The sequence below is a fragment of the Lepidochelys olivacea genome (genome assembly GCF_965140295.1).
Source record: "Lepidochelys olivacea isolate rLepOli2 genome assembly, chromosome: 11".
Classification (NCBI taxonomy): Eukaryota; Metazoa; Chordata; order Testudines; family Cheloniidae; genus Lepidochelys; species Lepidochelys olivacea.
Window position 1 is genome coordinate 18,551,983 of NC_140421.1, and position 23,715 is coordinate 18,575,697.

The window sequence follows — 23,715 nt, forward strand, 5'->3', positions numbered from 1 at the left end:
AAATAGATTAAACTACACTGATTCTCTGTCAATGTTTCTAATGAGATTAGAATGACAATATATAATATTGCTTTTACTCAAGATAGGCTATAACAACATTTTAGATTTTGAGCTAAATGAAAAAATATCTCTGTAGTGAGACATAACAGAGGGACTGGTGGGTTTTGAATGAAAATTAAGTCCAAGAAACTTGATTTAAAAGTTTTGATTTTTTTAGTGACTCATAGCTATACTACAACCACTTTAAGAATGTATGCTGCATCATATCCAGGTGTTGTTGGATAACTTGTATGCTTTATTTTGGGCTTACTACTTCCACTTCTCCCCTGACGCTTTGGCTTGGTATATACACAGCTTTTGTACCAGTATAACTGCCAGTTACGAGTAGATTTTTTTTTTCAGCTGTATAATTATACTGGTACAACCCCTAATATGGCTGCAGTTATATTGGTGTAAAGTTGCCTTATACTAGCATATCTTCTTTCCTTTCCCATAAGCTATAGGTATAGTTAAATCTCTACAATGTCTGTGTGTAGACAAGGCCTTTGAATTTCCAGTTGTTTCCTTTGTCAGACAGTGTGCTGTAGTATCTAACCCAGTGGGTGAAATTTGACTTTAAAATCTTATATACTAACTAGGAAATAGCAACAAACTAACATTTAAGCAACAAAGATTCTAAAGCTTTGAAATTTTCTTTGAATAACAGAAGGCTTAAACAGATGCTAAACAATTTCAGATGTCACCAAAGCATCAGGGATTTTAACAGGTTCATATCAGCATGTTTAATGCTCTCCCTGTTTTGAGGCTATGCTTACAATGCTTAGTTTTTATAAACATTAAAATATCTAGGGGTTACTAGAATATTCTAATCCACTTATTTTTAATAAGGTACTCAGTGTGGTAGCTTTTATTGCAAGACCTTCCAGGGGGAATGTGAGGGTTTTGTTGAAAAACATAAAATTTCTACTCTATACTGCTTGCTCTAGAGCACCGCTATCTGTTATTATTTAGTATAAGTTATATGTAGCTATTATTTCATGCTAAATTAAAGCTCATATTTACTTTGCAGGCTTTTTGAAGATGCCCTAATGCAAAGAGGCAATTTATTATATATCAGAACTATGTACAACTCACTGTAGGTCATAGGACTGGGTTCCTACAGTTATTCTGCAAGATAATGTAACAAGAAGATGCTCTAGTTTCAAAGGACTTTCCATAAGGATCAATCTATATTCTGTAAAATGGGACTGAATTATTTGGACTTTTGGAAATGAGTGTGAAGTTAGGATTATTACTCTGGCATAATGTTCTCCCACTCTTATGTGATACATAATGGAAAATATTAATAGAAGTGGTAGAAGGAACAATTTGTTTTCACAAAATCTGCTAAACAAGTATCTGAAATTATTTTACTGGAAGACTTTAAAGTGAGAAAAATTGGGTAAATTCAGTTAAATCAAACATTTTAAAATATAGTTCTAAAGAAAATTTTTTTTTTAATTTTTATAACCTGTTAGAAGCTTGAACAAACTTCAATCCTGCCAGCTACTTCCATTTTGCAGAATATCCCTTTCAGATTACTGATAGCACTGAAATAATCAGCACAGTTGTAGGGGAGAAATGTTCATTACTTTGTCCTCTGAGAGGGCCCAGTAATGTGAGAGAATCTGCTAAATTTCTTTCTTTTGACAGGTGGTGTATATAATTTGGCTCAATTCTGTGGAATTTTAAGTATATAAAAACCCTGAGAACAAGCATCACTAGATATAATGATAGGTTTCAGAGTAGCAGCCATGTTAGTCTGTATCCGCAAAAAGAAAAGGAGGACTTGTGGCACTTTAGAGACTAACAAATTGGTTAGTCTCTAAGGTGCCACAAGTCCTCCTTTTCTTTTTACTAGATATGTAATTTTTTCAGTAGGTAAAATTGTTGACATAAATCACTTTAATTCCCTTTTCAAGGAAAAATTCAGTATTAAATGTTCTATAAATTTTGTATTATACTCACCGTTGTGGCCAATAACATATCTGAAACTTTGGTTTCCTAATGTGGGCTAAAGATTTTTGTTCTAAGCTAAAATATAGCTTCCACCTCAGTCTAATAGTTTCATCTATTCTGAGCTACTCTGCTCAATTCCCAGTGTTCTATACAACAGTTTAAGTCTGAATTATGTTTATAAACCTAGAATCATGTGGTGGCTCGGCTCTGCTCTAAACTCTCCAGCTCACTATCTCCACTATATCTTGTTGGCTTTTTGCTGCTGAATTCAGTTTTTTATACTGCCCCTAAATTTTCATTATGTTGCAGACTTTTGTATTAACCAAGGCATTTAGGATTCTTATCACCAGGAAGCAGTTCTGCTTTATTAAATGCATCCCTTCCCCAATATATTTCCCTATCAAATTTTGCTAGCAGCTAGTTGTTCTGTTGCATAACCCACTATCCACTCTACCAGTGATTCTCAATCTACTTACCATTGTAGGCTGCATATGAAACAATCTGGGTTGTATGGGCTGTATCCACACAATATACATACCATCTGTCTGTCCCCGAGGATAACATGGACCTGAGCAGTGTGCTGATGGTTAAAAATCACTGCTCTATACCATCAACAATGTAAATAAATGTTACTGCTTAAGCAACCCACAGTGAAATAACTTACAGTGCTGATATCAAAAGCACCATCACGTCAGTGGTAACACCTCACTGAGCTAGATAAATAAGGGCAGTTCACTAAGTTTTCTACAAACTGGCAAACTCCATCTAGTTAACATTTTGAGTTTTCATCACATAATGAGGACCCTAAAGATGTTTAAAAAATTAATGTACGTTATGGAACAATTCTGCAATAAATTCAAAAAGCAAGGGTGATTATGGTGCAATTTGTGGTAATTGAACTATTAGATGGGTCTAGCCTGTGTTACAATTAGAAAAGAACTGGTGTGGATAGCTGTTGATTCTGCATGCACTTTATATGTTTAAATACAATGCAGCGGTTATCACAGGTTTCTCACTGAGCAGCAGAATGGTTCTAGCATTTTCTGTGCTTACACAACTGGGAATCTGTCATAAAGTAAGTGCCTGGGCTGGGAGAAGGAGGAAGGAGACAGGAAGCCAGTTAGTTACTATGACATCTAATTTCTGCCTTCCACCAGATTTTATTTATATGGAATTCCTACAGAGCTGTGTATAGGATCCTGCAAGACCTTCCCCCACATATTGGTCCATGTGAGAACTTTCAGTTTATGTATGCTAGCAATATTGTACCTAATGTATGTCACCAAAAACATAAGAACGGCCATACTGGGTCAGACCAAAGGTCCATCCAGCCCAGTATCCTGTCTACTGACAGTGGCCAATGCCAGGTGCCCCAGAGGCAGTGAACCTAACAGGTAACTAGTGATCTCTCTCCTGCCATCCATCTCCACCCTCTGACAAATAGAAGCTCGGAACACCATTGCTTACCCATCCTGGCTAATAGCCATTAATGGACATAACCGCCATGAATTTATCCAGTTCTGTTTTAAACCCTGTTATAGTCCTAGCCTTCACAACCTCCTCAGGCAAGGAGTTCCACAGGTTGACACTGCGCTGAGTGAAGAACTTCCTTTTATTTATTTTGAACCTGTTACCCATTAATTTCATTTGGTGGCCCCTCCTTCTTATGGGAACAAGTAAATAACTTTTCCTTATTCACTTTCTCCACACCACTCATGATTTTATATACCTCTATCATATCCATACCCTCTTTTCCAAGATGAAAAATCCTAGCCTTTTTAATCTCTCTGCATATGGGACCCGTTCCAAACCCCTAATCATTTTAGTTGCCCTTTTCCCAACCTTTTCTTATGCCAGTATATCTTTTTTGAGATGAAGGGACCACATCTGTATGCAGTATTCAAGATGGGGGCGTACCATGATTTATATAAGGACAATAAGATATTCTCCGTCTTATTCTCTATCCCTTTTTTAATGATTCCTAACATCCCATTTGCTTTTTTGACTGCTGCTACACACTGCATGGACGTCTTCAGACTATCCACAAAGACTCCAAGATCTTTCTCCTGAGTAGGTGTAGGTAAATTAGCCTCCATCGTATTGTATGTATAGTTGGGATTATTTTTTCCAATGTGCATTACTTTACATTTATCCACATTAAATTTCATTTGCCATTTTGTTGCCCAATCACTTAGTTTTGTGAGATCTTTTTGAAGTTCTTCACAGTCCGCTTTGGTCTTAACTATCTTGAGCAGTTTAGTATTATCTGCAAACTTTGCCACCTCACTATTTACCCCTTTCTTCAGATCATTTATGAATAAGTTGAATAGGATTGGTCCTAGGTAACACTACTAGTTACCCCTCTCCATTCTGAAAATTTACCATTTATTCCTACCCTTTATTCCCTGTCTTTTAACCTATTCTCAATCCATGAAAGGATCTTGCCTCTTATCCCATGATAACGTAATTTACATAAGAGCCTTTGATGAGGGATCTTGTCAAAGGCTTTCTGGAAATCTAAGTACATTACATCCGCTGGATCCCCCTTCTCCACATGTTTGACCCCTCAAAGAACTCTAATAGATTAGTAAGACATGATCTCCCTTTACAGAAACCATGTTGACTTTTGCGCAAAAATTTATGTTGTTCTATGTGTCTGACAATTTTATTCTTTACTATTGTCTCAACTAATTTGCCTGGTACTGATGTTAGACTTAACGGTTTGTAATTGCTAGGATCACCTCTAGAGCTCTTCTAAATATTGGCATTACATTAGCGATCTTCCAGTCATTGGGTACAGTAGCTGATTTAAAGGATAGGTTACAAACCATAGTTAATAGTTCCGCAATTTCACATTTGAGTTCTTTCAGAACTCTTGGGTGAATGCCATCTGGTCCCGGTGACTTGTTACTGTTAAGTTTCTCAATTAATTCCAAAACCACCTCTAGTATCACTTCAATCTGTGACAATTCCTCAGATTTGTCACCTACAAAAGACGGCTCAGGTTTGGGAATCTCCCTACCATCCTCAGCCGTGAAGACAAGCAAAGAATTCATTTAGTTTCTCCACGATGACTTTACCATCTTTAATTGCTCCTTTTGTATCTCAGTCGTCCAGGGGCCCCACTGGTTGTTTAGCAGGCTTCCTGCTTCTGATGTACTTAAAAAACATTTTGTTATTACCTTTTGAGATTTTGGCTAGCTGTTCTTCAAACACCTTTTTGGCTTTTCTTATTAAATTTTTACATTTAATTTGGCAGTGTTTATGCTCCTTTCTATTTACCTCACTAGGATTTGACTTCCACTTTTTAAAAGATACCTTTTTATCTCTCTCTGCTTCTTTTACATGGTTGTTAAGCCACGGAGGCTCTTTTTTAGTTCTTTACTTTTTTTAATTTGGCGTATACATTTAAGTTGAGCCTCTATTATGGTGTCTTTGAACAGTGTCCATGCAGCTTGCAGGGGTTTCACTCTTGTCACTGTACCTTTTAATTTCTGTTTAACTAACCTCCTCATTTTTGCAGAGTTCCCCTTTCTGAAATTAAATACCACAGTGTTGGGCTGTTGAGGTGTTCTGCCCACCACAGGAATGTTAAAAGTTGTTATATTATGATCACTATTTCCAAGCAGTCCCGTTATAGTTACCTCTTGGACCCGATCCTGCGCTCCACTCAGGACTAGATCGAGAGTTGCCTTTCCCCTTGTGGGTTCCTGTACCAGCTGCTCCAAGAAGCAGTCATTTAAAGTATCGAGAAATTTTGTGTCTGCATTTCATCCTGAGGTAACATGTACCCAGTCAATATGGGGATAATTGAAATCCCCTACTATTATTGAGTTTTTTATTTTGATAGCCTCTCTAATCTCCCTTAGCATTTCATCGTCACTATCACTGTCCTGGTCATGTGGTCAATAATAGATCCCTACTATTATATTCTTATTGAGCATGGAATTACTAACCATAGAGATTCTATGGAACATGTGGATTCATTTAAGATTTTTATTTCATTTGATTCTACATTTTCTTTCACATATAGTGCCACTCCCCCTGCATGACCTGTTCTGTCCTTCTGATATATTTTGTACCCCAGAATGATTGTGTCCCATTGATTGTCCTCGCTCCACCAGGTTTCTGTGATGCCTATTATATCAATAGCCTCCTTTAACACAAGCCTTTCTAGTTGACCCATCTTATTATTTAGACTTCTAGCATTTGTGTACAAGCACTTTAAAAACTTGTCACTGTTTATTTGTCTGCCCTTTTCTTTATGTGAACATTTCTCATTTGATCTGGCCCATACTTTATCCTCTTTCATCCCTCCTCCTGACTAAAACCTAGAGAATCTCTTCAATAGACTCTCCTCTAAGAGAAGTCTCTGTCTGATCCACGTGCGTCTCTGCAGCAACTGGCTTTCCCGCATCTCTCAGTTTAAAAACTGCTCTGCAACCTTTTTAATGTTAAGTGCCAGCAGTCTAGATCCACTTTGGCTTAGGTGGAGCCCATGCTTCCTGTGTAGGCTCCCCCATCCCAAAAGTTTCCCCAGTTCCTAATAAATGTAAACCCCTCCTCTCTACACCATCATCTCATCCATGCATTGAGACTCTGAAGTTTTGCTTGCTTGCCTACCTGGCCCTGCGCATGGAACTGGTAGCATTTCTGAGAATGCCACCACAGAGGTCCTAGATTTCAGTCTCTTTCCTAAATTTTGCCTTGTCAAGGTTCCTTCCCCACTCTGAACTCTAGGGTACAGATGTGGAGACCTGCATGAAAACCTCCTAAGCTTACTTTTACCAGCTTAGGTTAAAACTTCCCCAAGGAACAAACTATTTTACCTTTTGTCCTTGGACTTTCGCTGCCACCACCAAACATCTAACCGGTATTATATTATTAGGAAAGAGTCCATTTGGAAATGTCTTCCCCCCTCCCCCCAAATCCTCCTAAACGTTACCCCCCCTTTCCTGGGGAAGGTTTGATAAAAATCCTCACCAATTTGCATAGGTAACCACAGACCCAAACCCTTGGATCTTAAGAACAATGAAAAAGCATTCAGTTTCTTAAAAGAAGAATTTTAATAGAAGAAAAAGTAAAAAGAATCACCTCTGTAAAATCAGGATGGTAAATACCTTACAGGGTAATTAGATTCAAAACATAGAGAATTCCTCTAGGCAAAACCTTAAGTTACAAAAAGACACAAAAACAGGAATATCCATTCCATTCAGCACAGCTTATTTTTCTCACCCATTTAAAGAAATCAGAATCTAACGCATATCTAGCTAGATTATTTACTAAGTTCTAAGACTCCATTCCTGTTCCGTCCCCAGCAAAAGCATCACACAGACAGAGAGGCTTTGTTTTTCCCTTCCCCCAGCTTTTGAAAGTATCTCCTCATTGGTCATTTTGGTCAGGTGCCAGCGAGGTTATCCTAGCTTCTTAACCCTTTACCAGTGAAAGGGTTTTCCTCTGGCCAGGAGGGATTTTAAAGGTGTTTACCCTTCCCTTTATATTTATGACAGGCCTCCAGGACGTCTCTCCTACCCTTCCCTACATCACTGGTACCTACACGTACCACGACCACCAGCTCCTCCCCAGCACTACACATAAGTCTATCTAGATGCCTCGAGAGATCTGCAACCTTCGCACCAGGCAGGCAAGTCACCATACGGTTCTCCTGGTCATCACAAACCCTAATGATCGAATCTCCCATTATTAACACCTGCCTTTTCCTAATGACTGGAGTTCCCTCACCCGGAGAGGTAACCTTAGTGTGAGAGGATGCAACTTTCATTTTATTGGCAGTAGTTATGTGACACTTTAAAGGGAGAAAAAAATCTTTACATTTTCAATACTTCAGATTATCAAAACTGAAAACTTGTATAATTTCTAAAACTATGGAACACTAACAGGAAACTGCTGGATTGATTAAGTAACAATGTCTTGATCCTGCAAAGTTTTGCCATAGGCTTCTAAATCCTGTTTTGCTTTCTGACTTCTCTGCCATGTTGTGAAGCATGCTCCCGCTCCTAGAGTAAAAAGTTGCAAGTCTGCTTTCTAAATCTAAATTACTCTTCCTTTTGATAGAATCATAGAATATCAGGGTTGGAAGGGACCTCAGGATGTCATCTAGTCCAATCCCCTGCTCAAAGCAGGACCAATCCCCAACTAAATCATCCCAGCCAGGGCTTCGTCAAGCCTGACCTTAAAAACTTCTAAGGAAGGAGATTCCACCAGCTCCCTAGGTAACGCATTCCAGTGCTTCACCACCCTCCTAGTGAAAAAGTTTTTCCTAATATCCAACCTAAACCTCTCCCACTGCAACTTGAGACCATTACTCCTTGTTCTGTCATCTGGTACCACTGAGAACAGTCTAGATCCATCCTCTTTGGAACCCCCTTTCAGGTAGTTGAAAGCAGCTATCAAATCCCCCCTCATTCTTCTCTTCTGCAGACTAAACAATCCCTGTTCCCTCAGCCTCTCCTCATAAGTCATGTGCTCCAGCTCTCTAATAATTTTTATTGCTCTCCGCTGGAGTGTTTACAATTTTTCCACATCCTTCTTGTAGTGGGGGGGCCCGAAAAATGGACACAGTGCTCCAGATGAGGCCTCACCAATGCCGAATAGAGCGGAATGATCACGTCCTTCAATCTGCTGGCAGTGCCCCTACTTATACAGCCTAAAATGCCGTGAGCCTTCTTGGCAACAAGGGCACACTATTGACTCATATCCAGCTTCTCATCCATTGTAACCCCTAGGGCATTTTCTGCAGAACTGCTGCCTAGCTGCTCGGTCCTTAGTCTGTAGCGGTGCATGGGATGCTTCCATTCTAAGTGCAGGCCTCTGCACTTGTCCTTGTTATACCTCATCAGATTTCTTTTGGCCCAATCCTCTAATTCGTTTAGGTCCCCCTGTATCCTATCCCTATCCCAGCATATCTACCGCTCCTCCCAGTTTAGTGTCATCTGCAAACTTGCTGAGGGTGCAATCCACACCATCCTCCAGATCCTTAACAAAACTGGCCCCAGGACTGACCTTTGGGGCACTCCGCTTGATACCGGCTGCCAACTAGACATGGAGCCATTGATCACTACCCATTCATTTATAGTTTGCATTTTACTTCTCTTGAATGGTGGAACTAATCTGTAGTCAGTTACTTCTGAATTGTCATGCACTGTCAACTTTGTCAGCTTTTGAGATACTTGGTGTTTAGTGCCTCAGTTCTAGGAGTCAAGTGATTACATGAGAATCTCAGCTTTCACTTAAAGCAAAGAAAACTCTGACACTATGAGCAGAATGAATTATAAAGGCTTAGAAACCAGAGGCAAAATTTATTAACTTAATGATTAAGTGACTCTCATGGTTGTTGGGGGCCTAGCTCATGACTTTTAAATGTTGGTGATTGGCAATAGTGCACACTGCTCCTAGAGGTAGTGACAACAGACACCTAGTTTACTAAAGGTAAAATTTTCAAAGTTGCTTAAATGACATCCTCCTAAATCCTATTTTCAAAAGGGACTTGTGCATTTAGGAGCCTAAAACTCTCCTAGGACTTATTGAAAGTCAATGGGATTTTGGCTCCTGTGTGTTTAAGTCCCTTTTGAAACTGAGACTTTGGCTCCTAAGTCACTTAAGTTAAAATTTTCAAAAGTGCTTAAGTGACTTTAAATTTTCAGGTTTCAGAGTGGTAGCCGTGTTAGTCTGTATCAGCAAAAAGAATGAGGAGGACTTGTGGCACCTAGAGACTAACAAATTTATTTGGGCATAAGCTTTCGTGGGCTGCAAAAGCTTATGCCCAAATAAATTTTAGTCTCTAAAGTGCCACAAGTACTCTTTGTTTTTTTAAATTTTCAATGTTATGTTTAGAAATACACTCACCAAAGAATAAAATATACCTGTATTAGAGAAGTGAGAGAATTGCATTGGTTGGGTTTCTACTTCAATTTGTACAAAAGCAGAAATTTTACCTCTCTCATTTCAGAGTAGCTTGATGACTCAAGCATCACCGCTAAGCAGTTATTTGTTCCTGTGTATATTTGGTTCCTGCTTTACTTTTTTGCCTTGTACCCATCAAATGCACTGATTCAGTGGCAATATAGACAAGTGACAACTATGGCAAAGTGAATTTAATACCAGGAGAAAGAAACTTCTCAAATTAACATAGCACTTATATTCCAGAGAAAACAGGAAATGTTAATTACAAAAGTTTTACAGATGAGTATGTATATAGAGCAGATATCTCCTGCTAATTAACTTTTGATAAACCACCAGCAGCAAGAGATAAGACTACGAGATGATGTCTGTGTGCTGGAACTTGCTGTTCTTTATCCAAGTGAAATTAAAGGGATCCCTCTTCTGAAAACTTATTTTGTACTTGTAACCATATTCTGTGCTGACCTGTATATAAAGTAAATTCTGATTCTCCAAGTGATTTCCACAACCATATTTAATTAATCAACTGGCAAATTATGTTTGGGAAGTACAGCTCCAGAGCACCTGAATAGCATTCTCAGGACTATCTTGGATGCTTTCTGGTAATATTAGATATTTTATCACTTATGTATGTACAGAAAAAATGGGATTCCCAAGTTCATCAACTTTTTTTCAAGTACTATAAAATAGCTTCTTTTAAAGCCTTTTCAATTTGAAAACAAAACTGCATGGCTTTTGCTTTTCTTCAAAATGCAAACTCTTAAAACTTAATCTTTTCATGAAAAAAAATTACTTTCTTTACTGGATAAATGGCAACTACATTCCCCTACCCTGATAAGCATTTCACATCACAAATCAAACTAGGGTAATTATACTGCAGTCTCATAGGTGCTTTCCAATGTTTGGCTGATTGTTGAGTTCTAGTAAGTTACTACACTCCCATTTTCAAATCAAATGCAAATTAACCTTTTGTAGTGGTAGAAATAGATATGAGTGGAAAATGTACATTAGTCTGGCTGAAGTTTTGAAAAGTTCATTGTCTTCCCTTCATGAAGGGATGCTGCAGCAGTTGTAGAGCAGATGGACGCTCATGTTGATTTCTGCATAATAGGGTGAGGGAAATTAATACATAAAATAAACGGTTGTTACAAAACATGCATGTTGCTTAACTGTTAAATTATAAAATCTAAATACAATCTTAACTCATCACTTCTCCAGTCATTCCTTTTTTTGGACTTTCTTCGGGGGGAAGGGCTTGGTGAAAAGTGCAGGTTGACATTAATTTGATAGTATTCTTAACTCATAAATAATTTCCTCTAGCCCTCTGAACTCATTGTCACTTTCTCTGAATTCCTTCCAATTAGTCAATAGCTTTCTTGTAATCTGGCTATTCCAGGGGCAGTTGCATCAAAGCTATTTAAAGAATGATTTATTTCTCTGCTTGCTGACTCTACCTGTATGCAGTGACCAAATCTGCATATGTCGGCTACTTTTAGTTCCCTCCCTGTTTTTGAGCCTTTGGGATAGACTATAGTCATATTTTCAGGCTTATCTCCACAACCATGTGGGCTAGAAACTTTTTCTTTTTTATTATTACATGAAAGCTGAGATTTTTGTGGAATCACTTGACTCCAGGAGCTAAGACTTTAAAAAGAACATCCCAAATGGCAAGAATCATGATTAAGTCACAAGAATTGGGAACACTGGAAAGACCTCTTTCTAGGTTTCCTTCCTCTGTTTGGGCTTCCGTATGCATGTTTTAATTTTGCATTTTTTCAAACTGAATCTAATATTGTTTTCTGCCCATGTATTTAATTTTTCTAGATCATTTGTATTTTGTTTGAAGCTGCTCCTAATTTAGTATTTTATGCAGATTTTAACATTCTAGTTAATTCCTCTTTCCCATTAATGAAGACTGTAAGTAAACCCAGATGTAATATCAAAACCCACGTGGTACCAAATTTCCCATCATGATTTTTCAAAGAGAGTTGTACAATAAGGCACTTTTGAGGCGGGGAGGGTGTTGGGCTAATTCTCAATGGTCATTGGATGTATATCAAGGGGAAAAGGCCTTGAGGTTGAGGAATGGGACAGAGTGCCATAAGACTTGGATTTGGTTTCCTCTTCACAGCCTTTCTTTGTGACGAACCTTTCTGGTTCTGTGGATGAAGGGAAAGCAGTGGATGTATTGTTTCTTGACTTTAGCAAAGCTTTTGACACGGTCTCCCACAGTATTCTTGTCAGCAAGTTAAGGAAGTATGGGCTGGATGAATGCACTAGAAGGTGGGTAGAAAGCTGGCTAGATTGTCGGGCTCAACGGGTAGTGATCAATGGCTCCATGTCTAGTTGGCAGCTGGTATCAAGTGGAGTACCCCAAGGGTCGGTCCTGGGGCCGGTTTTGTTCAATATCTTCATAAATGATCTGGAGGATGGTGTGGATTGCACTCTCAGCAAATTTGCAGATGATACTAAACTGGGAGGAGTGGTAGATACGCTGGAGGGGAGGGATAGGATACAGAAGGACCTAGACAAATTGGAGGATTGGGCCAAAAGAAATCTGATGAGGTTCAATAAGGATAAGTGCAGGGTCCTGCACTTAGGACGGAAGAACCCAATGCACAGCTACAGACTAGGGACCGAATGGCTAGGCAGCAGTTCTGCGGAAAAGGACCTAGGGGTGACAGTGGATGAGAAGCTGGATATGAGTCAGCAGTGTGCCCTTGTTGCCAAGAAGGCCAATGGCATTTTGGGATGTATAAGTAGGGGCATAGCGAGCAGATCGAGGGATGTGATCGTTCCCCTCTATTCGACATTGGTGAGGCCTCATCTGGAGTACTGTGTCCAGTTTTGGGCCCCACACTTCAAGAAGGATGTGGATAAATTGGAGAGAGTCCAGCGAAGGGCAACAAAAATGAGTAGGGGACTGGAACACATGAGTTATGAGGAGAGGCTGAGGGAGCTGGGCTTGTTTAGCCTGCAGAAGAGAAGAATGAGGGGGGATTTGATAGCTGCTTTCAACTACCTGAAAGGGGGTTCCAAAGAGGATGGCTCTAGACTGTTCTCAATGGCAGCAGATGACAGAACGAGGAGTAATGGTCTCAAGTTGCAGTGGGGGAGGTTTAGATTGGATATTAGGAAAAACTTTTTCACTAAGAGGGTGGTGAAACACTGGAATGCGTTACCTAGGGAGGTGGTAGAATCTCCTTCCTTAGAGGTTTTTAAGGTCAGGCTTGACAAAGCCCTGGCTGGGATGATTTAACTGGGAATTGGTCCTGCTTTGAGCAGGGGGTTGGACTAGATGACCTTCTGGGGTCCCTTCCAACCCTGATATTCTATGATTCTATGATTCTATGACGATGGACAAGTAAATTAATCTGTGTGCTCCTTCCTTCATTTTTGTAAAACTGAAACAATACCTGCATCCTAGGGGCATTGGTGCTAAATTAATGTAAAGTGCTTTAAAAGTCTTGGATGGAAGCGTCTTAGTAAATGCAAAATCACCCAGTCTGATGAATACTCACATTTTCGTTTACAGTCTATCAATAGCTGTTTTACAGGATTTTCTTCCCTTGGGACCTAGGTGAGCAAGACAGTATTGTGGGAGGGGAAGCAGGCACAAAGAGGCAGTGACTCACCCTAGGCCACATAGTAGGTCAGTAACAAAATGGGAGTAGAACCCAGATCTTCTGACTCTCCAGCCACTGCCTTATCACTAAATCATTTGCCTCTCTCTGGTGCTCAAATTCTTTCCTCAGCTGCCCATAAAAGTCTCCCATTAATTTCACTGGAATGTCTGCAGACAGCAGGAAACTGTCTGTTGTGCTATTCCTACCCTTTCAAATGTAACTTTTCTGTTTGTGTTGGGAGTAAACTGTTTAAAAATCTCAAAATAATTTAAACTTTTTTTAAAGTAAACATTGCAAAACAACACCCAGGGCTGCTGAATGACTTATATGGAATGTGCTCTCTGTTTCAGAAAGAGAACATATTTTCTAGAGTGGTAGTGGCTAAAAAATTTTCTAATAGAAAAGTAAATAGTTATGTGAGAGCTCCCTCATTTATGACCCAGTCTTGTAAGTTGTTTCCCTTTGCTAGCCCTAAGTCAGATCCTGGCACTGAGGGCATTTTTAAGGTGTCTCCACTGAACTCAGGAGATTTGCCTAAAGATCCATGGCATGCTATAGCTCCATATAAATAGTGAGGCCAGGATTTGATGGGGAACAAGACCCAAAAAACCAAGAAGTTCATAACTTTTGATAAATGGCACTATGGAGTTTGAAACCTTCATATTTAGTATTACTTCAAGCCTTCTTGGAATGCTAAGTAAATGAAACCTTAAATAGGCATTTTAACTTATAGGAGATAACCCAAGCTTCCACTGATGATCAGTAGATGATCAGTAGATGATCAGTCAAACACTTTGAGAAACTGCATCAAAGATCAGAAGTGGTTATTTCAAACTAATATATATAAACTAAAAAAACTACTTACCTGGTTAAGCATACATAGACAAAGTCTGCTGCTTTTCCTGAGAAATGGTCAGGTAAAGAAGGCATCAGTCCTCTATAGGCTCCAATGTAAAACATAGCTGCTAGCCTATCCATGGAAGCCAGAGGTGGTTTACCCGTTGCCATCTCAAATACAGTGCAACCAATACTCCAGATGTCTGATTTTCTTCCATATCCAGATTCATTTATTACTTCTGGTGCCATCCAATATGGAGTCCCATGCACAGACTTGAGCATTTCACTGTGTGTGCCACTCAGGCTTACCCATGCTAAACGCTTTGCACATCCAAAGTCAATCAGCTTTATTACACCATTTGGCATAAGCATAACATTATTGCCTTTGATATCTCTGTGTACCACACAGTTTTTATGTAAATATGCAATCCCTTGTAGAATTTGTTTTGTATATTTACAGAAGACAATTTCTGGCAATGGCCCAAAACGATTAATAATACTAGAAATTGAGCCACCAGGAACAAACTCCATGAAAATGCTTACAATGTTATCTTTTAAACATGTTCCTAAATAGGTTACAATGTTGATATGCTTTAGTGTTTTCAACAGGTCAACTTCTTCTTGCAACTTCTGATACTCCTTTTCTGTCGTGACTTTATCTGAGGTATCCAAAGCAACTTGTTTCACTGCTATTAATTGTCCTTGGCTTGTCAGACCACAGTACACCTGCAATCAAACCAGTATTTGAAAAAAATTAAATATGAATTAAAGACAGGCTTTTTAAAAAATAAATGTATTATGGAAGTTGATCTAGAACTCATCTATATAATCCAAAATATTTTGACACATACAATAAATGGGATAATGGGGGAAATAGTTATAAAGAAATTATGTCGTTTGAGGCAAATGCATATTTTTAAAAATATTCAGACTTTAACTTACAGTGCCATAGGCTCCCTTTCCAAGGATTTCACCTCTAGTCCATGTGATAGGATCCTTATGACCTAGACTGCTTTCTGGAAATGCAGTAGATTCGTTGAAGTTCAACAAGTCACTTTCCCTCTTTGGTGCCAGGAAAGCTTTACTGTAACTCTGCTAGAGAGGTGGAAGTCATGGTGAGGGTGGGTCAGAGGAGAAAGGAAGATAAAGCCTTCATTTTAATGTTATTCACATGTTTTAAAAAATGATAATCTGAAATTCTTCTTCTTTATAATATTTCTTTAGAGAAGTCAAATTACAAGGCTCATGGTCACCCCATAGGCACAACGACAATACTATGTAAGAAGTACTTTTAAGTAATGTGTAAGTATGATACCTAGGCACTATTGAATGCCAGTGAGAAAGCATGCTAGGAAATCCATCTGGGAAGAAAGAGTGATAAAAGGGTATCCCCTTGTCTGTCACCCTAGTTCTCAAGGACCTACATTTAACTAATACGAAGAATCAACCTGACACTAGCCTTGGACTAGATAATACATTTAAATATATCCCTGCCCTAGACATGGCTTCCTCCAGAACAATTGCTCTAAAACAAGATGGAGCTAATTTGGAAGGGGCATTTCAGAATGAAGGGAAATAGTTTCCCTATCTACCCATGGTTCTTATGAGACGGGAAAGTGAAATCTGTCAGGTGGGGGGGTATTTACTATTTTTTGTCACAGTAGCGCCTACGTATCAGTGCCCTATTGTGCTAAGCAGTGCACCCACACACAGTGAAAAATAATTACTGCCCTGAAGTTACAAAGGGGATGGGGCAGGGGGGAAGCAGTAGAGAGGTGAAATGACTTGCACAAGGTCACACAGCAGGTTAGTGGCTAAGCTCAGAAGAGAACCCAGGTCTCTTGAGGCCTAGTTCAGTGTCCTAGCAAATATGCTCTACTCCCTCCCTAATAGAGCTCTCTTACTTTTATTTTATTTTTCCCAATTTAAACTCATTTCAATCTTCTATGGTAAGCCAACACTTATGGCCATTTCTAGGGCAGCTATCTGATGGCTAACATAGATCTAAAAGGAGGAGGTGGCCCTCTGTGGAAGGCAGGCACCACTTGTAGTACTTACGGTTAGAGAGCCAGTGCTTTTGCCTTGGCCCAAAGAAATCTATGGGTTTGTTCCTGTGGCAGAAATATCTCTTGTCCCTTTTCTTGACCCCATTTCCCTAGTTTATCACTGCTCATTATTTTAGCCTTGCTCATCTTAGTTTCTCCATAATTACTCCTTTCATCCTGGAATATTGTCACTGTTGGTCAGACTTATTTGTCACTTCTGTTGGTCTTCAAGATGGATACTCTGCTGATCCTAATTGCTTACTGAGATTCTGAGAAAGTGACTAGGTAGTCAAAGGAGTGTAGGCTAACCATACAGTTTTCTAGTTTTGGAAAATCTCTAAGGGCAAGTCTGTCTGCACACCAGGATGAGGATGAACTGGGCACAAAAATTCTGGATGTGGACAGGCTACGATCTGCTTGACTAATATGAGGGCTCATCGGTTTTTCCATGCTGGTGGTGTTGCTACAGCATGGGAAAACAATTAGCAAGATATGGGAAATTTGTTTTTACCTGTTCCTCTGCAATTGCTACTACTTTGTCATCTTCATTCACACTGCCTCTTTCTTCGTTAGCAAATACATTTTGTGTTTGAGAACCTGTATTCTTTGTAGGTATTCTGGAAGAGGCAGTATCTTTTTCATCAAGTGCTAGCAGCTCTACCGCCAGGCAACAAAGCAACTCATCAGTCAGTTCTTCATTATCTGCACAGTCCAGAATGTTTTGATAAGTCTGGAAAACTGGGCTTACAGCATTTAAAGTCTGGTTTGTTGGCTGCTGAGTTGATGCATTTTCTGAATTACTATTTTCAGACATGTGTGTCCAACTCTGATCTAGTTTTCGTTGAGAAGATGCACAGTCTGCCCTGTCTGGAAAAGACAATGCAAACAGTGCTTCATATTTATCTATAGATTTGCAGAAGTTCTGGTTTGCTTCCAGATTCATGGAGTCATCCATATCCACTCTTCCTTGGACTACACACTTGTTATTGTGATCTGTCGTTAGTAAACTGCTCACTAAAGCAACACATTCTGAATGATGTTTATCATCAACCTGCCAAAAATTGTGGACATTGGTTGCAAGTATCTGATTGTTAGCCACATCTTTATTATCTGAAGACTGCTCCAAAGGGACTTCTTTAATAGTTGACAAGTTTGAATTTAGAATTATTTCATTTTGTTTAGTGACTTGTGAAAACTCCTCCAAAAACAGAAACTGCTGACCTTCATCTTCATCAAACAATGGCATGCTTCTTGAAGTCTTTATTTGCCAATCTGGACCAGAAATTATTACAACATCATCCAGCTCCGCGTTGCTATCTCTTAACTCAGAACTTCTGTCTTTTGGTGTTAAGTCTTTGTGCTTTTGTTTAATGGCAATTGTGTTCTTGGGTTTAGAATGTGTTCTTTTCTGGGTGCTTCTTATTCTGCTGCTGTCTCTCTCATTAGTGCAGTTAGATTTACGTTTATTAGCAGTGTATCTCCCAGGTGGAGCAAAACAAACTTCCCTGTAAAATCTGCTTTCATGTTGACCAAGTCCACGCACTTGGGAATATATGGGAGTCCCAAACATTTCATAAATCCCTGGGCCTTTGTCATTTGAATTTATTTCCTTGAACATGTCACTATATTTCAGATTCAAGAAATCTGAGGCATGCTGTGTTCGTGGAACAGAAAGTGGAGTAACATGTTTCTTTAAGCTGCTTGAACTTTTGCAGATATAAGGAAATATTTGCTTTTTAGATTTCTGAGCACTCTGAAGAACATGGTAGTTCTTCATCTGAGGTCTTTTTTTATGAAGCTTTGAGGAAGCCTCAGATTCCACATGAGACAGTCCTACAGAAGGGAAAATCTGGTTCTTGAGGTTGGTATTGTGTGTGTTACATTTTGTGGAACTCTCATCAGAAACAGAGAAATCTTGAGGTACTTTGCTACTCATTATAGTCTTTGAAGCAGATTTATTTCTATTAGTTTTTATTTTATTGTCATTTTCTTTGTAAGCAAGTATGTTGAAGCTGTAACTCACGTTAGGAGGCATGCTACGGATGACATCCTTTTTTCTGGTGGGACATTTGGCAACCTGTGGTGTCCTAGGTGGCTCATGTTCAGATAGTGTAATATGGACAAGAGGTACCAGTTTATTGATTTTTGTTTCCGTTGCTTCTGAAATTGCTATTTTTTCAGTTGTTCCAAAGACTACTGGAGAAACACTGTTTTCTGTTTTCCCAGCAGAAAAGTGCGGAATGATTTTAGTTACAGATTTATCTTCTAGCATATGATATGATTCTACTACTTCATTTTTGCAGCTTGAGTCTAAACCATGATTTTCAAGCACAGCATTCACAGTGTCTACATCCGCACACCAGCTATGAGCGGGGATCACCCCTGAAACATCTACTTCCTCTAGATAAGTTCTAATGGCACTCCTTGGTGCTAAATCTCTCTCGCAGTTTCCAGCTCTTACACTGTCTGCATTGCTTGATGCAGGACACTGACCTGCAAATATTTCACAGTTCTCTTTGATGTTTGTCACTTCACTTGAGTTGCAGTAAGCATGACTGTCATCAAAAACACTGGCTGTGTTCACAATATCTGAATTTTCATAGGTTATTGAAAGCTGATATTTTTCAAAGTCAGCCTGCTCAGTTTTAATACTTACATCAGCTTCACTGCATTTTAATTTTACTTCACTTGCTTGTTCTTTCAAGTCTCTGGAGCATTTGTAATAGTTATCCATTCTGAATGAGTCCAGGTTTCCTGTTGAAGTGGAGCTATCAGAAACACTAGTAGGAGCCTGTTCTGGTCACTTTTTAGCCTGCCTTTGCTACGGGTTGGCTGATTGAGGCTGGTAAAGTTTGATATATGGTTTTATAGGTATAGGTACAGAATTTGTAATACTCAAAATATTGTTGCTATCGGTGTTTGTGTTGACTTTATTGTCCTGTAAAGGAGTAAGTTGAACTGTTCTTATAGGTTGAAATGTCACTGGTGCCAGGTGAAACTGTAAGTTCCAGAACAAACTATTAGTAATAGGCTTTGTATTTGGGAGATCAAATACACAATTTTGAAGAAATACCCAATGGTTTTAAGCAAGAAAATATGCCCAACTGTATTCTTTGGCAAATTCTCAGTATTAACTCAACTTCAGGTCCAATATCAACACATAAAATGCAAAGATAGTTGATAGCTATAATGACCTATTTGATATGTGTATCTCATTCTGTATTTCTATGCATTTAGCACTAGGGAAAGATGAATTATTTGATAAGAAGCACGTCACTACATATCTCAAAATAAAATAGTAAGCCCTTGTACACACACTTATAAAAATCATCATAAGATGTTACTGGTTAACTCTGTGTTTGAGCTATGATTTCTGTGTGTTTGCTGTAAAAATTCAAAAGATAATCAGTGTTTTGATAACCCAGAATTTATGACATTTGCTGTGCACTTTCCCAATGAGAGAACAAGCCTTGAACTTAAATTTGTGTCTTTATTCTGGTTCCAAGAATGTATTGTAACTAGTGATTTTTCAAGTAATGCTAATAGTCATGATGCCATGGAATATAAATCTAGTTTAAGCTGTAAAAAAAGCTTTCAACCACAAAACTATAGAAGTCTGATGTCTTAATTGAAGCTGTTTTATCCATGCAGAAAATTCTTTCCAGACCTTCAACAGATTTGTTACTATAACCTTAAACAGCTGAAACAGTGCAGCTCATCCATGTGTCCAGTCTAGTCTCACCAATTTCCATAAACCAAACTATATTGACACATGATTTAATTGACACAATGGTAAATATGCCAGAAGTTGCCAGAGCTTTGCCTACCCTAGGGCTTCCACTAGTGCAGCAGAATGGTAGTAGCACTAGATGGATTTTTTTTAAAATGTCCCTTACATAGACAAGGCCTGCTTAGACTGAAGCAATTTTTTTTCACCTGTTACACTGTAGTTAGGCCTCACTTACAATGAGTGGTCAAACTATTGTTACCCAGTTTGCCCACACTGTGTGTAAAAAAATTTTTTTGTTTTTTCCCTGTAGGTAGAACTACCCTATATGTATTATTCTGCAGCGCTTGGAGAACTATGTGAGTATATTGGACTATTTACATGAATACCGTGAAGAGGATTTGGCCCAAAGTATATTTCAAAGTGTACGTGGGGTAGGATATGGGGAAAAAATGAGCTCAAAGAATATGCTGTGTGTTGATATCCAAATAAATGCACAAACTTACCCAATTCCACAGAAACAATTAGTGGTTATTTGCATGCACTATGTGCTCATTTGTATGCAATAATTTAAAAATAGTGCTGGTGTTGTCCCATTGGGCAAACCAAGGTTTGACTGTGCTGGTGTGAGGAACAATTTCTATACTTTAAAATTCAGAATTTTGGCACGCTCTTTCTTCTTTTAGCCTGCACACCTTTTATCTGGATTGTTTGATTTATCCCAACTCTTGTGGCTCTAGAGGTCAGTATAACCTAAGGGATGAAATAAAATTAATAGTTAAACCATACTGAGTCTGAACAAATTATCTCCTTAAATATCTTCTGTAATTTGAATTGTTCCTTTTCAAAGCACTTTTTACTTTTATTCTTTCATGCCTTGTGAAATGATTCAGTATAAAATTTGTTTCTAGGTTCCTTACTGTTTCCCAGCATCAATTTATAAACAGTCTTGATATGTTTAGCACTATGAAAAGAGGTCCGTATGAAGAGAGACTGAAAAGGCTGGAACTGCTTAGTTTATAGGGCAGAAGAATAATAAAAGAGATGGTATACATATACAAAATAATGAGTGGTAAAAAAGGTAAGTCATGCTTCTCCTTACCTTTTCTCATAATAAACCAAAACAAGCAGAGAGTGAAGGAAATTGAAAGACAAATTCAAAATGATAAACAAATACTTTTAACACAATGCATAGTTTACCTGTGGAACTCATTGCCACTAAATATAATGTAAGGCCAAGAACTTTGCAGTCTTCAAAAAGGATTGGATATTTATAAGAAAAATGGAGAATAGCCACAGTGATATTCAATAGGGCTGAAATAATATTTAGAAGGGATATAACCCTTCAAGTTTCAAGGCATTAAAACCATCACTAATTGATAAGGGTTAGGAGGAAACTTTTCCCTATGGACAGCTTATTCCATAATTCTCCATTATAGGTTCTCTTGCACCTTCCTCTAAAGTATCTGGTATTGGAGTAGATGGAGCACAGGTCTGACTCAGTATGACAATTCCTATGTGGTGACTGCTATTAATGCATACACATAAACAGCAGATTCTCTTTTTCTTGGATACAGTGTACTTTATCTGTTTAAAGCATTGGAAGCTGCATGGAACGTGAATGATATGATTCCTGTCTAACAAGTAAAGTGTGGCTATGATTAGAAAAGCAAGCAAAAAATGTTTATACTATTTCCTGTTCACAATTCATCATGAATTTCCACATTAAATCCGCTTAGTAGTTTGCAAGACTTTTTTTTTCTAGTCGCTAGCACTATAAGCTCAACCAGTTATCTGAAAATCAAGATGTATTCTCCATGGTTTGCTTGCTTTCAATTTTAAATTGCTATACAAACTAGAAAAATAAGTGCTGATTCTAGAAAAAGCACCAGGTAAATTGGAGGTTTAATATCCAGCGTGTACATACTTGAAATGCTTACATACACAGCTTTTTAAAGGTTCCACACCTTTCTATGTCACAAAAAAAATCTGACATAACTTAGCTGGCAATTTTGTTTCTGCAGAAACCATTGTGTAATAGAGCTGGCAATTCTTATTATACTGGGAAAGCTGAGCAGAGAGCAGATACATATACTGTAGTTTTTCCACGAATAGTTGCACTTTAGTTTTGTTACTGCACTGTACTGCACTTAGGTATGAGCTATCATTTCAAATTTAGAAATAATGTGAAATTTGGAAGACAGTATTCAATTTAATATTTAATGTCACATAAAATTACATCTCACCTCAGTTCTCTTGTTGTTGTGCTTTAGATCAGATCTATTTAACCCTTAATCAAAACAAATGAAATGTTAACAGGATGTTACGAACCATTAGGAAAGGGATAGATAATAAGACAGAAAATATCATAATGCCACTATATATACCCATGGAACAACCACACCTTGAATACTGCATGCAGTTCTGGTTGTCCCCATCTCAAAAAAGCAATTTTAGAATTGGAACTCTAGCCATGCCTACACCTAGGAGCCGAGGCACATGTTGTTGCTTCTAGGACCCGCGCAGAGCCAGGTAGGAAGCCTGCTGATTGGAGCCCGCCAGGGTCCCTTTTCAACCGGGTGTTCCAGTCGAAAACTGGACACCTGGCAACCCTAGTATAGAGAAGGGAAACAAAAATGATTAGGGGTAAAGAACAGCTTCCAAATGAAGAGCGATTAAAAGACTGGGACTTGTCAGCTTGGAAAAGAAATGACTAAGGGGAAAGATGATCGACCAATCAACCACACACCTCATTGGGAGCCAGAAGTACACAATCAGGCAGCAGCAGAGACCGAAGGTTTTTTTTTAAAAAAAAAATTTGACAAGGTAAGGAAACTGTTTCTGTGTTTGTTTCACTTACACTAAGATGGTTAAAAGGAGAATTTTTTCTTCTGCATAGTAAAGTTTCAAAGCTGTATTAAGTCATATTAAGCCAATGTTCAGTTGTAAACTTTTGAAAGAATAGCCACATTGTTTTGTTCAAAGTTACGAACATTTCAAAGTTATGAACAACCTCCATTACCGAGGTGTTCGTAGCTCTGAGGTTCTACTGTAAAATCACGAATGATTTTGAGAAACTGAATAAGGAGGTGTTATTTACTCTTTCACATAACACAAGAACCAGGGGTCACCCAATGTAATGAACAGGCAGCAGGTTGAAAACAAGTAAAAGGAAGTATTTCTTCATATAATACACAGTCAACCTGTGGAACTCGTAGACAGGGGATGTTGTGAGGACCAAAAATATAACTGGGTTCAAAAAAGAATTAGATAAGTTCATGGAGTATAAGTTCATCAATGGCTATTAGCCAAGATGGTCAGCGATGCAACCAGGTGTCCCTAACCTCTGACTGCCAGAAGCTGGGAGTGGATGACAGGGGATGGATCATTTGATGATGGCCTTTTCTGTTCCTTCCCTCTGGGGCACTTGGCATTGGCCACTGTCAGAAGACAGGATCCTGGGCTAGATGGATCATTGGTCTGACCCAGTAAGGCCATTGTTATGTCCTTTGTTGTGGCTAAACTGACCAATTAGAATTGATAATGCAAGGGGAAATAAAAC

General features: G+C 38.6%; 1 protein-coding gene across 2 annotated transcripts in view; it reads right to left on the reverse strand.

The window, feature by feature from the left end:
- Positions 1–9,956: 9,956 nt before the first annotated feature.
- Positions 9,957–23,715, reverse strand: part of MAP3K19 (mitogen-activated protein kinase kinase kinase 19) — a 28,922-nt gene continuing 15,163 nt past the window's right edge. The window contains exons 2-8 of one of the 2 annotated variants that reach the window (XM_084643963.1): positions 22,558–22,765; positions 22,400–22,443; positions 20,660–20,906; positions 16,938–19,424; positions 15,324–15,476; positions 14,410–15,107; positions 9,957–11,018 (exon numbers count right to left, since the gene is read on the reverse strand). In XM_084643963.1, coding sequence (XP_084500089.1) covers positions 10,952–11,018; positions 14,410–15,107; positions 15,324–15,476; positions 16,938–19,160 — 3,141 coding nt within the window. In that variant the 5' untranslated portion in view covers positions 19,161–19,424; positions 20,660–20,906; positions 22,400–22,443; positions 22,558–22,765 and the 3' untranslated portion in view covers positions 9,957–10,951. The remainder of the gene's footprint in view (positions 11,019–14,409; positions 15,108–15,323; positions 15,477–16,937; positions 19,425–20,659; positions 20,907–22,399; positions 22,444–22,557; positions 22,766–23,715) is intronic. The other variant, XM_084643964.1, reaches the window with a different exon arrangement.